At 41.3% G+C, this 18,070-nt stretch overlaps 1 protein-coding gene and 1 long non-coding RNA gene across 2 annotated transcripts in view; one reads left to right on the top strand and one right to left on the bottom strand.

Annotated features, from left to right (window-relative positions):
• LOC128690996 (chondroitin sulfate proteoglycan 4) overlaps positions 1-18,070 on the bottom strand; it is a 380,847-nt gene that overhangs the window by 93,952 nt on the left and 268,825 nt on the right. The window contains exon 18 of the mRNA XM_070089260.1: positions 671-910. Coding sequence (XP_069945361.1) covers positions 671-910 — 240 coding nt within the window. The remainder of the gene's footprint in view (positions 1-670; positions 911-18,070) is intronic.
• Positions 7,677-16,314, top strand: LOC138853289 (uncharacterized). Its single transcript, XR_011392502.1, has 3 exons — positions 7,677-7,887; positions 15,253-15,506; positions 15,850-16,314. It is a non-coding gene; the product is annotated as an uncharacterized lncRNA (long non-coding RNA).

Genomic DNA, 18,070 nt, shown 5'->3' with positions numbered 1-18,070 from the left:
GCTGGAAGCAGTGGTGTGCATGGTAGGCTGGAAGCAGTGGTGTGAATAGTAGGCTGGCAGCAGTGGTGTGAATGGTAGGCTGGCAGCAGTGGTGTGAATGGTAGGCTGGAAGCAGTGGTGTGAATGGTTTGCTGGCAGCAGTGGTGTGAATGGTTGGCTGGCAGCAGTGGTGTGAATGGTAGGCTGGCAACAATGGTGTGAATGGTAGGCTGGCAGCAGTGGTGTGAATGGTAGGCTGGCAGCAGTGGTGTGAATGGTAGGCTGGAAGCAGTGGTGTGAATGGTAGGCTGGAAGCAGTGGTGTGAATGGTAGGCTGGCAGCAGTTGTGTGACTGGTAGGCTGGCAGCAGTGGTGTGAATGGTAGGCTGGCAGCAGTGGTGTGAATGGTAGGCTGGCAGCAGTGGTGTGAATGGTAGGCTGGAAGCAGTGGTGTGAATGGTAGGCTGGCAGCAGTGGTGTGAATGGTAGGCTGGCAGCAGTGGTGTGAATGGTAGGTGTATAGCTATATATTAAAAGGCTGTATGCTGATTGTGGAGATTTATTTATTGTACGACTACATTAGTAATGGGTAAATAATAGGATACAGAAGACTCACATGTGAAAGTAAAATATATTTAAAACACGTTTAATAAAAAAAATCTGTTTCCTCTCAATTAACTTAGACATTTACCTCATGTCTGTGTAGACTGACTTCATTCTCGTACTCCGATGATGTGATCTCACCCAAATCGACCTCCAAGTAGCCATTCTGTGGACGCTGGACAATGATGTATGTGATGTCGGAGGGTGCAATGTTAGGGTGCATGATGTTGAGCGCTGCCTGGTCAATGATCACTCTAGAGCCCTCTTCCACCTTCAGCGTAGAATTATTGAGCACCACCAGTGGTTCCCAGTAGCTCTCTGGGTACACCTGCAATCCGGTAAATCCATGAAGCAGTGCAGGAGAATGGCAAGGTGCATGAAAGTGTTGCAAGAGTTACATGGTAGAGATGAGGAGAGAGGCCATTAGGGTGAGTACACAGGGAAGAAAATTATATGAATAAAAGTCAGTTATGTGCGATGTGGGGAAAGGGGTGAATAGGACTGAAGGAAAATTTGAAGTTATAATCAATTATTGTGGTAAAGGTAATTGTGTAATTTTTTAACTATGTGTGAGAGCAGCCACTACCGAATCTCACCAAGTAGCATTTAAATTTGTCGAATAATTATATAACATTCTCCTCTGCAGAGGAGAAGCTTTTTTTTCAAAGCCATAAGAATGCTAGATGTTTGCTCTTTGCAGCACGCACAGCCAAATTTAATAATCGGAAAATTAGTATTTAATACTTTACAATGAATTTAGGAAATAAAAATGTGTTTCAGCATTAAGAAAATTCAGGGATGAACCTGCATCTATCTATTTATGGTGTCCCATAGCTCGATCACTAGCGCACTCAGCTCACACACTGAGGTCCGGAGATTGTATCTCCGGTACAGCTTGAAAATATTAGGGACGTGTTTCCATAAGACACCTGCTGGTCCTGGGTGTTAGTCGACTGGTGTGGGTTGCATCCTGGGACAAAACTGACCTAATTTGCCCGAAATGCTCTGCATAACAAGCAGCTTTCTATATATAGTAGTATGTCGTAATAGTAATAATCATACATACATAGTAGTATATGTGATATTATTATTATTATTATCAGTTACCGAGTTAAAAAAAAGTGGTGAAATACTCAACAAGGTCAACAACTGTTTTGTTCGTCAGATCATGGGGAACTCAAATCATCAACTGAAGACCAGAACGACTGGACCAAGGTAGAAAATGTCGTGAAGATTTCCAGGCCTCCTCGATGCTCAAGGTCACGTTTCTGAACATTAATATGGCCGCCAGAGCCCTGTCAGATGGCCTAGCCTGGTGGCCTGGTGGCTAAAGCTCCCGCTTCACACACGGAGGGCCCGGGTTCGATTCCCGGCGGGTGGAAACATTCGACACGTTTCCTTACACCTGTTGTCCTGTTCACCTAGTGTAGACAGCCTGTACTGTCTGCACAGATAGTCCATGCTGTCTGCCAGCTTAGTTCATATTTCGCGCCACTCAGGTGCTGCCATCTATAGGCCTTCCCACTTCAGTATGCCCAGACTTGCCTCGCTCTCACTCACACAGCGGCCTGGCTTCAACACACAAGTACTCTCATCTCTCTCTCGTGGGCATGGCCCTGCCCGGGCCATGGGCACAAACACACAAGCCTGTGTAACCCACCACTACTTAACAATAAACTAAGAAGCCTCCGAAGAAGTATATCATTTAACTACCCGCTCTACAGCTACCAAACAAGCCCTTTATATTGGTACCAGCGGTGGTCGCAGCGTTGTGTTTACCCTGGAGAGAGGAAGGAGAGGTATGAAGTCACCTTCATTTCATCACCCTACACAAGAAGCATCCGTCTCTCAACGAGTTATCCTGATGTCGTGTCTGCACGTTTGAGCATCCAGACACAGGTACAAGCAGGATCCAGCCGAAATTTATCGAAATTCTACGAGAATTGTAAGTGGCGTCCCAGTGACCCCACGCTGTTTCTCAAGTCACGTGTTCAGCGTCACTTGTATGTTGCTGTTGTTGTTCAGCTCAGCACAGCTGTTTCAGCGAGCCAGAGGTGAGTTTTGTGGTGATTTCTGCGTCCAGTGTGCGTTTCGCCGTGTTTTGGGTTTGAGAGGAGGAAGTTGCCAGATCCTCCCTCGCCGTACACTCACCCACGCTCCTCGCCACCACACTACCATACACCACCACGCCATCTCTCCCTCTGCTGTGTTTTCTGCTGTTTTTCGTGTGAATTCTTTGCCAGTGCTGTGTATCCGAGTGCCCGAGGCCACTCGAAGCTGCGTGGATCAGCATCCCACGTAGATCACGACACCACGTGGATCGACACCACGTTGGGTGTGGCCGATGTCATGTAGACCTACAAAGCCACGTGAGTTACCAGATGTCCCAGGCCTCATGCTGTGGTCTGCTGCCCGCATCACATCGACGCCACCCACGATGCTGCCCGACTTCATGACGTCACGATGTCTGCCTGACGTCACCTCGAGATGTCTGCTGACGTCACCTCACGATGTCTGCTGACGTCACCTCTCGATGTCTGCCTGACGTCACCTCACGTTGTCTGCTGACGTCACAGTGCTGCTGACGTCACCTTGCGACATCACGCCTGACATCACATGATGTCACATCGAGTGTTCTAGTAATTATTTCAGTATTGTCGAGAAGATTGAGAGAAAATATATGTCGTGTGTTAATTAATTCCTCTCAGTCAGTGTTCTCACATTTTAGTATGTCTTAGTCAGTTTTATGCGCAGAAAAGCATCATTTGCTAGTTAAGCCATGTTGTACCGTATGTACAGCGGTGTGTTTTTAAAGTTCCGTGTGTCCAGTGAGGTCTGTGGTCAGACCCTTGAGTTGTACCACTAAGTCACCCGTGACCAGTGTGTTTGACAGCTGATTTCTCAGCCCTGAGCGTATGAGCCCCCTTGTACAGAAAGCTTTTATGCTCGTCGCTCGTGATGTTCTGTAGAATCGTACCTGCTACGATTCCCATCGAGATTTGTTTCACTTCACCTCCAGACCTTCAGAGTGCAGTTATATGTAGAGAAACAAGTCTGGGGACGCTTAGACTAACCTCTGCTATAACTCCACTGTCGAGAGATGATACTCGTCAAGCCGCAGCCAGGCCTGTCGGCAGGCGCTGTGTCAGCCTCGTGTCACAAGCTTCAGTGAGCAGCCTGCACAAAGAAGATGTCACTTTGACTGCTAGCTCTCTCACTGCAGTCTGGTGTATGATGTTACGACTCCCAGATGTTTCGCCCAGTCGTCTCTGCCACGACTCGCTCCACAACTCGCTCCACGCTCGCCGGCAGTGATAGCCCAGCGACAGTACCAGTCGAGAAGTGTCCTCCTGAGTCGCTTGCCAGAAGTCCTGCCCAGTTGCCGAGTTTTGTCGACGCCTCACTCGAGGGCACCAGCATGTCGTGCCCCAGGTTGAGTGAAAACCTGCAGCGACTCCTACGATGACTGCTTCACCGTTCCAGAGACCGTACCCTGTTACGTCACAGCTCAGCCGCAGCGATGTCTCCCGTGTTGCAGTATCTGTCCAGACGCAGGAAGGCGTGCAGTGATGCCCTTCGACGCTCATTGTCTTTGACCACGATGTTTAGCACACCCCACATGTTTTTTTCTTCCCTCCCTGAAGGAAGTTTTTTTTCCATGTCCATATGTATATATATGTTTTTATTTTGTGTTCTGTGCCCTGTTCCTACGAGAGAGAGAGACCGAGTTTCTTTTACTACCAGTATTGTCGCGTCGGGACGACGCGCGATAGGTGGCCGAGCGTATGTAGACAGCCTGTACTGTCTGCACAGATAGTCCATGCTGTCTGCCAGCTTAGTTCATATTTCGCGCCACTCAGGTGCTGCCATCTATAGGCCTTCCCACTTCAGTATGCCCAGACTTGCCTCGCTCTCACTCACACAGCGGCCTGGCTTCAACACACAAGTACTCTCATCTCTCTCTCGTGGGCATGGCCCTGCCCGGGCCATGGGCACAAACACACAAGCCTGTGTAACCCACCACTACTTAACAATAAACTAAGAAGCCTCCGAAGAAGTATATCATTTAACTACCCGCTCTACAGCTACCAAACAAGCCCTTTATACTAGCAGCAAATAGGTACCTGGGTGTTAGTCGACTGGTGTGGGTCGCATCCTGGGGGACAAGATTAAGGACCCCAATGGAAATAAGTTAGACAGTCCTCGATGACGCACTGACTTTCTTGGGTTATCCTGGGTGGCTAACCCTCCGGGGTTAAAAATCCGAACGAAATCTTATCTTATCTTATCTTATCATCCCTCAACAGATTGAGCCAGAACGCTTCAACCATTTAACACCTTGTTAGACTTGCTACTCCTACAACACTCCACCACCGAATGCCATATCAAGAATAAGATCTGTTCCACATGTAGGAATGACGGACATGATTATCGCTCCTGCACTTCAACTACTAACCCCACTTGCATCAACTGTAAGAGTGACCATCACACTGTTGCAGCCATGTCCTGTCCGTAAGGAAATCTAAAGAAGATAAAAGAAGACATTAAAAAGACGACCGTTAATTCCCCCACTTAGGCTATTATAGCTAAACTCCAAACAGCCACTACTAAGATCCTGCAAGCTACCCAACAGACGCCACCAACCACCACCACCTCTTCACTACCCGACGGTGTTTCAACACAAATTTACTACTGCAACTGCAAGTTGTTTGCTCACATGCAAAACGCAGCGCACCCTGGGTCCTTCAACAAGACTATTAATGAACTCTTTGCATCCAGCCTTTAACTTCCCAGAATGCCCTACTTCCGCCGATATACTGAAGACCACCCCAAAATTCGTCAACTTCACTGCACTAGATGACTTGCACCCAGAACCCGCCAATGAGAAGCCACCATTGCCTCCACTCATCACAGAAACTAATCAATCAGCACCAGGAGCATCTTCCGCCTCCTCAGCTGCTATGGATCTATCAGAGAATTCGCCCAAAATGCCTCTACCACCTACCAAGAAGGCAAAAACTACAGTCAACTCATCAAAGAATGCAGACAGATGATGCTACTCCTTACTTACACTGGAATGACGTCACTTTCTATACAATCGAAGATCGCGAATGTGCAATGACTTCGACCAACCTGTACAAACAAATTGCGGCAAGAACAGTAAAGTTTACCAGCAGCCCTGGCACCTACTGTTCTTTCTCAACACTACTAGAGACCTTAAAACAAGTAATAAAAGACCCAGCACTTGAGACCAAGAAGACAACAATACTCATCATCCCAAGACCAAGACTAAAAACTCTCAAAAATGCATCTACTACCGTCAACACGGAAATTGTGTGACACAGTCACAACTCCCATTAAATTACTGCATCTCAACTGAGCAATTACCATGCAGCAGCCTCCTTTCCCCCGTCTCCTCCTCCCTGCCTACCGCCAGCCACCAATCACGAACAAGATTAAGCTGCACCCACCGAGCAAGATACAGCCAGCCCTGAATCGTGCTCTCATGCTTTCTACATCGTTGTCGACATGTGCTTCACATCGCCTTGCAGCTGGGTTTAACCCTGGCTCTTTATCTACAACTAAAGACGTTCCTCTCACAGGCTATTCTTCGTCTGTCCCCACTTCCCCACTCACACACTTGTGGGTCTTACCTGTGAGCCTACCTACCTACCTACCTACCTACCTACCTACCTACCTACCTACCTACCTACCTACCTACCTACCTACCTACCTACCTACCTACCTACTACCTACCTACTTTGTAGTTTATTCGGTAGGTCTTCGTTTTCTGTTGAAGTTTCATTTTTTTTACCTTTGTGAATTATTTGTGTTATTAAATGTTTTAATTGATTAAATATTAACAGCTGACAAAATACAAAAAAAATGTGTAGGAATTCGACGTTATTATTAAGATGGTGGAAGATCCCCCACAGTGATAAACAGACATTGGAGAACTAGGAACATACTCTAAGAGATAATTCAAACAATGTACTGGACCTAAGAATTGCCATTCCCCTTCTTTAATTTACATGAGAGAATTACTAACAGGCTCTCGACTATCTTCAAGAGTGTAATAAAGTTGGTAGAATTACCGACAATATGTAAAGTAAAAGGACACAAGTGCAACTAATGTGACATTTATTGTGGCAACGTTTCGCTCTTTGGTAATGGCTTGATAAAGCTCCTGGAGAGCGAAACGTTGCCACAATAAATGTCACATTAGTTGCACTTGTGTCCTTTTACTTTACATATCTTCAAGAGGGCAAGTAATATTTTCCTCAAGTTCGTTCCTGATAAGCTGGACTCTGAATCCAAGATTTTTCAAATCTCTTCCTTAATTTATAAACTGGATTTATTAACAAGCTTTTAGCTGTTGTCAGAAAGGAACTTCATAAGTTCCTCAGGTTAGTTCCTGATAAGCTGGGATTTGTTGCTTAGTTGGATAGTGTACTGCTAACACCAACAGCCTGATTGACAAAGCCATCAACAGGAGGCCTGATTTGGGACCGGACCGAGGGGGCGATCGAATCAACACGGGTGATTTCACAACTCGTCCAAACACGATGGACAAGAATGTTTCAGAATAAAAATTTAAATGTGCCTTTTGACTTTGAATTGTAGCTTAAAAAAAGATTCCTCTGAAATGTTGGAAATCCTGCACAGAATAACTGACGTGTGCTGCCTCCGTATTTAAAAAGATAAATTCCGAAATTCTGAAAATATTTCGATTGTTTAAATATTTATTTTATATACTGTAGATCAAGTAGGTCCAAGTTATTCGACACCATGGACCACTTAAGCACAAATTATACATACATACATACATACATACATATATATATATATATATATATATATATATATATATATATATATATATATATATATATATATATATATATATATATATATGTATATTATGCAATAAGATCACAGTAAACAGGTGATTTCAGAACAATGACATAGTTCCTTGATAATGTGAGTAGTCACGAAAGCGCTTGGAATTTCTCTATTCTTTCACAGTGGTTGTTTTGCATATATATATATTATACATATATATTTTTTTCAACAAACCGGCCATATCCCACCAAGGCAGGGTGGCCCAAAAAGAGAAACAAAAGTTTCTCTTTTTAAATTTAGTAATATATACGGGAGAAGGGGTTACTAGCCCCTTGCTCCCGGCATTTTAGTCGCTTCTTACAACACGCATGGCTTACGGAGGAAGAATTCTGTTCCACTTCCCCATGGAGATAAGAGGAAATAAACAAGAACTAGAAAGAAAATAGAAGAAAACCCAGAGGGGTGCGTATATATATATTTGTACATGTATGTGTAGTGTGACCTAAGTGTAAGTAGAAGTAGCAAGACGTACCTCTGAAATCTTGCATGTGTATGAGACATAAAAAAAAAGACACGAGCAATCCTACTCTGCAGATCATAAAGGACCAAACAAGTGTTATTGTACCAGAGTCAGAAATAAAAGAAGCCAGGTTACTAGGATCCCATGGTAGAAAAAGTGTTATGCTTAGATTCCACTCACATGACAGGAAAAAAGACTTAATAATTGCCTCTATTAAAGTAAAGAAAGAGGTATACATAAACGAGTCTTACCAAAAAACGTCAGAACCTCCTGCATAGAGTCAGAAATAATGACACAATACACCAATGCTTCACACGAGATGGGAAAATTCTAGTTAGGAAAACAAATGTAGGTCAACTGTACACAATCACGAACGAGAATGATCTATCACGATTTCTCAGGGATACTGATCTTACAGAGAATAACTAAATGTCCAACCTAAAAGCCTACGTAATGTAGTGTATGTTTTGCTCCATTATTGTTCAAATCTCGTAGTACAATCTCTTAGTAATTAAATAATCAACTACCTCATTTTGTGATTTTACTAGTAAGCATAAGTCACCTTATCTAATTTTCTTATTTACTATTGTTTGCTTAAATATTAGCTGAATCGATACTTTCTCTGTCCATATTACTACCTATTTTTTTAAATACTATCAATTGATATTACTTACTAAAATTAATAATTACCATTTTTACTATCAATACAATTTACTCTTAAAATTTTTTGACATTTAATAACCATTACTTGTCTAATTACCTTAACCAGTTTTAATACCACATTTACTATCTTAGAGTACTCTTAATTACCTTGTACTGCCATATAACCTCTAGTATAATTACCAGTGCAATTTTGAAAGAAATAAACATTACTTTTTCACTTATTTTGTAATCATTATTACTTACTAAAATTTTATTAAACACCATATTTACTACCAGACAATTTTACTTTTGTACATTAAACATTATTTTATACTTCCCATAACATTTTGTTGCCAAATTTTCAAGTTTGTATATTCAACTCCAACCTTTATATTATCCTTTGTACCTGTGTACCTGTGTACCTGTGTATCTGTGTACCTGTGTACCTGTCTACCATCTTACTATCATATTATAACCAAGACATTACCCTTATTATTTTTTTACTATTATTCTTTTGGTACTTTAATTTGTGAATTATATTTTGTCAATTTAAATCTAGTTATACTCCTGATCTTGTCAACAACCTATACCAGACTCTAGTGCAATTGCAAGTACCATTTCAATTTGTATTTTTATATTATAAGTTTATATTATAAGTCCTATTCTAAGATTGTTTTCATATCTTAGTGACTATATTGTGTGTGCAATTAGTGTATATTTCAATTATATTATTGTTCAAGGCCCTTAACTATCTTTTGCTAACTAGTACCAACTACCTCATATATTTTTTTTTCTACTTTTTTTATTATTTTGCTACCTTAACTTGCATATTTTATCTTGTCAATTTAAATCTAGTTATACTCTAATTCTTGTAAACAACTTATATAAGACCTTAGTGCAATTACAATTGAGAGTCTTGTGCCTTTTTTATATTATTAGATTAAACTCAGTTGTACTATAGCTCATTCTAGCTCAATACATAGTCAATACCAAATTCATTATATTAGACCATAGTGTAATTACTAGTGAGAGTCTGGTGCTATTTTTAATTTGTATTTTTATATTATTAGATTAATAAACCTAGTTGAACTATAGCTCATTCTAGCTCAATACATAGACTCCACAAAAGTCATTATATTAGACCTTAGTGCAATTACAAGTGAGAGTCTTGTTCTATTTTTAATTTGTATTTTTATATTACTAGTTTATACCTAGTTGTACTTTAGCTCATTCCAGCACAACACATAGACAACATCAACTTCATTATGTGTATTAGTGACTATACTCTACATGACCAAAATGCTATAGCTATATACTTGTCCAAACTTCCCACCACTACAGATATCAGTACTCAAACTCAACCCACAACTCAGGATATAAATAACCATAATTTAAACCTAGAAGATGATTGATCACGTTGACCCTGATCTAAACCTCCATAATCTGACACACAATCAAAACCTACTGGAAAGTAACTGCCTTTACTACACAGCATCACAAGCCAGCACTATCCTAAACAATGCTAAAAGTCTATCAGTACTTAACTACAACATCAGGTCCCTAAGCAAACACTATGATGACCTCCTGGCACTCCTTGAATCACTAAAGACACCCTTCTGCATTATTCTTACTGAGACCTGGCTTAAGCAGGACATAATAGATATCTACCCTCTACCAGGATACACAGCAATCCACAACTGCAGACCATACCAAGTTAGGGGTGGTATTGCAATCTATTACTCTAACCAATTATCTTGTATTAGCACCACCTGCTTTAGTGATGAATATGGAGAATACATTTTTGCTAATTTTACTGTAAAAAAAACTTAAGACGCCTATAACAATCGGTGCCATTTACCGGATACCCCACACAAACATCCCAAATTTCAGTGAGAAACTAAAGGCACTAATAACAAACAGACAAATGAATAAGCACCACCTTCTCTTAGCTGGAGACTTCAACATCAACCTTGGCCTACTAGATGATCAGCCTGTAACTGATTTCATCAACAATATGAACAACACACTTCTCATACCAACAATAACTAAACCAACCAGGCTCACTGAGACAAGTGCAACCATAATAGACCACATATGGACCAATATACTAGCCCCCCTTAAATCAGGGATAATCACAGATAGCACTACAGACCACTACCCTACCTTCCTCTTGACAAACATTAGTAAACCACCATTTGAATACAACAAAGTTTCATTTAGACTCCATGATGAGGCCTCAATAAGGAAGTTCACAGCTGACCTATAGACTGTTGACTGGCCTACAGAATTCCCCAAGGCCAATGGTATTGATGACTGGACAGACATTTTTCTTAACAAATTACTTAGACTATACAACAAACATTGTCCTATAAAAACGAAACAGATCACAAACAAACGGCTTGGTTGCCCATGGCTAACCAGCACCATTCTGAAATCCATTGATAAGAAACACCAATATGAAAAGCAATATAGACAGGGCTTAATACATTCTTAAACACTATTCATCAGTCCTCACCAAAGTAATAAAGGAAGCCAAACAACTATACTACTCCAGTAGATTCACTGACACAAGAGGAGATATAAAAAAGACCTGGAAAACACTCTCTCAGATTCTAGGGACCCAAAAACTGAAAAAAAACAAGAATATTGCCCTAACTAAACCTAATGAAACACCACTGCATCCCACTGACACAGATAACAAGATAAAAGACTTCTTCTCAACCATAGGTTCTAATCTCGCCAATAAAATCCCACGCACCAATGCCCATGCCGGGGACTACCTAGATGGGAATTTCCCAAATTCCTTCTATCTTGCTCCAACTGAGCCCATGGAAGTCACCGAGATTATAAGTCACTTAAAAATAACTCAGGGAATCTGTCTCATGTCCCACCATTATTGTACAAGAGAGCGGCCCATGTCCTCTCGCATGCTATCTCATTACTTTTTAACAAGTCACTAGAAACTAGCACCTTCCCGAAACTACTCAAGACGGCAAGGGTTACACCAATACATAAAGGTGGTGACCCTACAGATTTAAACAACTATAGGCCAATATCAAACTTACCATTGCTATCCAAAATCTTTGAGAAACTTGTGCACAGGAGACTATATTCATTTATAACGGCACAAAACATACTCAACCCCTGCCAATTTGGATTCAGGAAAAATAAAAGCACTAATGATGCAATCATAAAAATGCTAGATCTGCTTTACACAGCACTGGAAAATAAGGAATATCCACTAGGAATTTTTATTGACCTAAGAGAAGCTTTTGACACAGTAGACCACGACATCCTATTCCACAAACTTGACCATTATGGTATAAGAGGCCATGCGCGTGCATATTTCAAATCTTACCATACTAATAGGTATCAGTATGTCACCATTAAAGACACTGCATCAACAACACAGCCACTTGATACTGGAGTTCCGCAGGGAAGTGTCCTTGGTCCCCTGCTCTTCCTCATATACATCAATGATCTTCCAAACGTATCTCAACACCTGAACCCCATTCTCTTTGCTGACGACACGACTTATGTCATCTCTCACCCTAATCTTGCCACCCTTAACACCATTGTTAATGAGGAGCTGATCAAAATATCGACTTGGATGACAGCCAATAAACTTAAGCTTAACACTGGCAAAACCTACTACATTATGTTTGGTAGCAGAGCAGATGCGCAAATTAACATTAAGATCGACAACACTCTAATTGCCAGGCATAATGAGGGCAAATTCCTAGGCCTATACCTCGACAACAACCTGAACTTCAGCACCCATATCCAACACATAACCAAAAAAGTATCCAAAACGGTTGGGATCCTCTCCAAGATACGACACTACGTGCCGCAAACTGCCCTTCTCACACTATACCATTCACTTATATATCCATACCTCACCTATGCTATATGTGCTTGGGGTTCAACTGCAGCAACACACCTAAAGCCAATAATAACCCAACAAAAAGCCGCAGTAAGAATAATCACTAAATCCCATCCCTGGCAACACACCCCCCCACTCTTCATAGATCTGAACTTACTCCCTGTTCAGTACATCCACACTTGCTACTGTGCAATCTACATCTACAGGACCTTAAATTCCAATATTAACCTTGACCTAAAATGCTTTCTTGATAGTTGCGACAGAACCTACAGGCACAATACCAGACACAAACATCTCTATGACATTCCTAAACCTTTACAAAAATTCAATGTATGTCAAAGGCCCTAAAATCTGGAACACCCTACCTGAAAATTCTAAAACTGCAGACACATTCATCACCTTCAAAACTACCATCAGAAAACATCTTATCTCCCTGATACACCCTGTCAACTAATTACACGAATACCACCTGGTGGTTAACACTTACACTCACTCACCCATTTGACCATAAACAGAAATATCAATCTCAATCTCAAAATAATGAATCTTAACTAGTCATAAGTTGGCCTGTGATACTCCAATACTGAAACTATGTATAGTGCCAAAACAAAAGCATTCACATTGCTAAACTCACAAACTAGTATTTAGTCACTTAGCCATAATACCAACTTACCTCATAATTTTGTAATATTTTAAACTTAAGATTTAATTTAAGTCTGCCCGAAATGCCTAGCCATGCTAGGTGTTCTAGTGGTACACTCTGTAATTATTATTTTACTACATGTAAACAATACAATAACCAAATTCTGTAAACTCAGCATTGTAATCCTTATAGAGAATAAACTTTGAATTGAATTGAATTGAATCGTGTAAAACAATTACAAGCTTCCGTTTTACACTCACTTGGCAGGACGGTAGTACCTCTCTGGGCGGTTGCTGTCTACCAGCCTACTATATATATATATATATATATATATATATATATATATATATATATATATATATATATATATATATATGTGTGTGTGTGTGTATGTGTGTACTCACCTAATTGTGGTTGCAGGGGTCGAGACTCAGCTCCTGGCCCCGCCTCTTCACTGATCGCTACTAGGTCCTCTCCCTCTCTGCTTCCTGAGCTTTGTCATACCTCTTCTTAAAACTATGTATGGTTCCTGCCTCCACTACTTCACTTGCTAGGCTATTCCACTTCCTGACGACTCTATGACTGAAGAAATACTTCCTAACGTCCCTGTGACTTGTCTGAGTCTTCAGCTTCCAGTTGTGACCCCTTGTTTCTGTGTCCCCTCTCTGGAACATCCTATCTCTGTCCACCTTGTCTATTCCCCGCAGTATCTTGTATGTCGTTATCATGTTTCCCCTGACCCTTCTGTCCTCCAGTGTCGTCAGTCCGATTTCCCTCAACCTTTCCTCGTACGAATTTCCCCTGAGCTCTGGGACTAGCCTTGTTGCAAACCTTTGTACTTTCTCTAACTTCTTGACGTGCTTGACCAGGTATGGGTTCCAGACTGGTGCTTAACTTACGACCAGAGCTTTGGTAAGAAGGGTAAGGAAGAAGGATGGGTATGGATAGAAATATAGAAAAAGGATGGGAGGGGGAGTGAGGTAGGATATAAAAGGGAAGTGACACAACCACTTTGGTGCAATATAAAAAGTGTGTGTGTGTGTAATAATAGAAAATTATTGAAAGGGGTATAACACTTACCTATCAGAGTCACACAGATATAACAGCTATATAGGTACATGACTCTGAGTCGGTAATAGATATACAAGTTACAATTGCTTTTTTTTGCGATTGCATAATGAAGACTTCAACGACAAGGCAAGGCGATAATTACATGGACAATTCATGAAAAATTACTAGACACGTTGGCTTCTTTCAAGGTGGTGTCCGGCCATAGTAAATATAGCGAATTTAATAGTAGATGTGAAAAGTTATATAAGATATATCCATAATTAGGGGCGACAATGTTCTTAGTAGACATAGAAGGGTTCTGGTGTTACACAATCATCTTCATCTGCTCAAGATCATTGGTCGATGGTTAATCGTTGTAATGGATGAACCGACGCAGCCTCTGTGGGAGAGTCATTCTTTGGGTCCTGTGAGGAGGAGTGTTAATGATATAGTCGGTAGTATTTTAAACTTTGGGAGGATGTTCTCTATCTGGTATGTAGAGTTCTTCCATTGCATAGTTGCCTCTTTTTCAGCATATCAAGGCAGTATCCTGTTTACGGTAAAGCTAATTATCTCCTGTTGTGATCAGTGTAAATCTGCACATTTTGACCCCCGGAACTCTCTCCTCCTGGTACCCGTAATAAAGCGGAGAGCTCTATTCTGGACCCGTTGTAACCGTAGCATGTTGGTCTTTGTTGTTAACGACATTGGAACATGGGTATTCGAGTATAGGTCTTTATCATTTTATACAGATGTTTTCTGACGTGTGAAGAGGCTTGATTAAATCTATAGAGACTGCTAACACAGGCTTTGGCTATGTTGATCTTTTTACTGACGTGAGAAGTTGAGTGAAGCAGCCTATTTCATATCCCAAGATCTTGTTAGGGTTTCTAACGGCTACAGGTGTACCTCTAATGGAGATACCCCCCCCTTTGTCTTCGATGGTTGATGCAAAACATCCTGTCATACTAACAAGGACTTTGTCAGGGTTGGTCGTAATTCTCCATTTCTTTTCCCAATTAGATGTTCGGCGAAGTTCAATATTCATTTTTTCTATGACCCTCTCATACTTATATTTTCCTGTTACAGGGGTTGACGAGACGACATGGATAACATCATCTGCAAATTGCGTTATAATTGCATCATTGAACTCCGGTTGGGGAAGATCATTCACATAATTGTTTTTTATTAACACATCGGCCGATTCCCACCACGGCATGGTGGCCCGAAAAATATTGAATAGAATAGAATATTGAAAAATATTGAATAGAATTGGACTAAGACACGATCCTTCTGGGACACCAGCTGTCGGTATAAAAGGCTCTGTCGACCTGCCGTGAAAGGTAGGAATGATTTTTCTTTGAGTTAAGAAGTTATATATAAATCTGAGAAATGTCCAGTTATGGTCAGGTAGGTCAATAGGTTTATATATAAGACCATCATGCCATAAGCTATCAAAAGCTTTATGAACATCTCTGGTAGCAATTAGGGCAAGATTGCCCTGGTGTTTCAGACTCGCTACAGCATCGAAAATAATATTTATTGCATGATGGGTATCTCTATGTGTCCTAAAGCCGAGCTGTTTTTATGTAAAAAGGTGATTAAACTCCATATAATAGTTCAATCTATTGGAAATGATCTTCTCAAGAACTTGGCCAGTGACTTCAAGTAATGATATGTCCATAGTTTCCAGGTTGGTGGATGTCGTTCTGGGGTTTCGCAAGAAAGATCATCCTCGCAGCCTTAAAAACCACTGGAAAATGTCCGGAGGCCAAGATGGCATTAAAGATATTGACCAAAGACTGTTTACAGTTTCTGTGTAGGAACTTTATTTGTTTCATTGTTATTCCAGAGAGACCAGGGGCTGTGTTTCACGTTCTTCCAATAACCTGACTCATCTCAAGTAGTGTAGTAAGTCTAGTAAGCGGGCGGTCATCTTCAAGAGTTGATGTATCGATGGAAGGTAGTGGTTGGATATCAGCTAAGTTCTCATCTCTCCAGTCATTGACCAACTGATAGTAGTTATTATTAAATGTACGACTGTTATTGTGGGAGAGAATTTTCTCCCATACATCACCCATCAAATTAGCCTGGTCCTGTGGATCATCATGTTTAATCTCAACCTCATCATCAGTGAAGGTATGAATTAGGTAGCTGGGAGTCTTGTGCTTTGCCCCTAAAAGTTGCCGAATCTTGCTCCAAATTTTTTTAGGTTGACGTTTATACTGGTTAGCTTGGAGAACTAGAAATTTCCGTAAGTCACATTTGTGATGACTAATCATGGTAATTAATTCCTGCCTCAATCTATACAATGTAGCCACTGGTGGTTGTGTCTGAAGATGTCTTCGACATTCTATTTGATAATTTCTCATACAGTCTCTAACTTCCCTAGTAGGTTTATATTGTTGGTAGATCTTTGTGGAAGCTAATTGACAAGTTGCATTAGTAGCATCAAGTATTCGGCTGTGAAGGGAGCTGATCGCGTCGTCAGTTGCAGTGGAAGGTAAATTTTCCGACACAATTTCATCGTCACCCCTGAAGGGGTCAAATCCCAGGGTGTTGAGATGGGTTAAGGAGGTACAGGTATTCTAAATGGAGAAGCTTGTAGTTGTATTATAACAGGGATATGGTCAGATCCTACGTTTCCACCAGGAGAGACTCGACAATGAAAGAGGTCACAGTCTCTGTTGGTCAAGGCTATATCTGGTGTCCCTGGATGAGGACCAATATACGATTTAAAGAATGGGCCTTGAAATGACAGATTCCTGGCTGTCATGATATTAAATAGTTGTTTTCCTTTCAAGTCGCCCAGTAGCTTACCAACTCCACAGTTAAAGAGGGCAGGGTGATGAGCGTTAAAATCTCCTGCCAGAATTGTAGGAATATTTCTGCTTAATATCCTACGTAAGGGAACGGGCTCTATACATGGTTGTCTCAGGGAAAAATATGCAGTTCTTATCAATAGTTGGCCATGAGACGTCGTCAGTTCTATTGCAAGAATGTTATCTTCGTCAATGTGAGTATTTCTAAATGCATAGCCTAATTTAACTAAGACGGCCATGCCACTATGAGGTCCTCTCGATTTCTCCACAGTAGAGTAATCACGCAGTTTAATATGTTGATCAACTCCCGCAGCTGTCTCATTCAGGAGGATAACATCAGGATTGTAATTATGTAGTTCAACTTCAAGGAGGTAACGGTTATTAAAGAAATGTTGAACATTAAGTTGGAAAATTGTAATCCCCATTATTTCTTGCACTTCGCGCATGTACTGCGGTCTGAACGTCTGCAAGCAACATCACGTTTGGAATACACTCTCCCTACTAGACTCGTCAAGGGGAGGAGGGAAATTCTGAGTAGTTGTTTGTGTACTAACAATGTCACCATCCTCACTAGAGTTGGTAATATCAACAGAAACATTAGTCATCATCAGAGAACTGAGGTGTGATATTCCCAGTTACAGGAAGCAGAGGCACATGAGTGTAAAAGGGAGACCCTGGAGGCTCCAAGGGAAAATTTGTTAGGCCAGGTGAATTATCCTGGGAAAGTTCTTGTTCTTGTTCAACAGGATCAGCTGCAATAGCGGAAGAATAAGCACCAATCTCTGGGGCTTGGTTAGGGTCAGGTATTGACTCATCAGGCTGAGGGGAGTTGACAACCTGGGTATGAGAGGCGGGTGAGCCTTGAACAAGGGATGAATGAGGCGTATTTGTAGAGGTAGAGTAGGGCACATACTTCCTGTCTTGAGGGGGCTGGGCCATAATAACCTTAACATTATCTGGGATTGTAATGGGACTGATCCCATTAGCCATTAACAAATCATTGAAAACATTAGAGCAGAATTGAATATCACCACCTGCTATGTCCTTGGCCATCATGTACATTAGTTGAGCTCTCGTCATATCCC

The sequence above is a fragment of the Cherax quadricarinatus genome, chromosome 27, assembly GCF_038502225.1.
Source record: "Cherax quadricarinatus isolate ZL_2023a chromosome 27, ASM3850222v1, whole genome shotgun sequence".
Classification (NCBI taxonomy): Eukaryota; Metazoa; Arthropoda; class Malacostraca; order Decapoda; family Parastacidae; genus Cherax; species Cherax quadricarinatus.
Note: the sequence above shows the minus strand (reverse complement) of the source record. Positions and strands in the feature narration are given on the sequence as shown.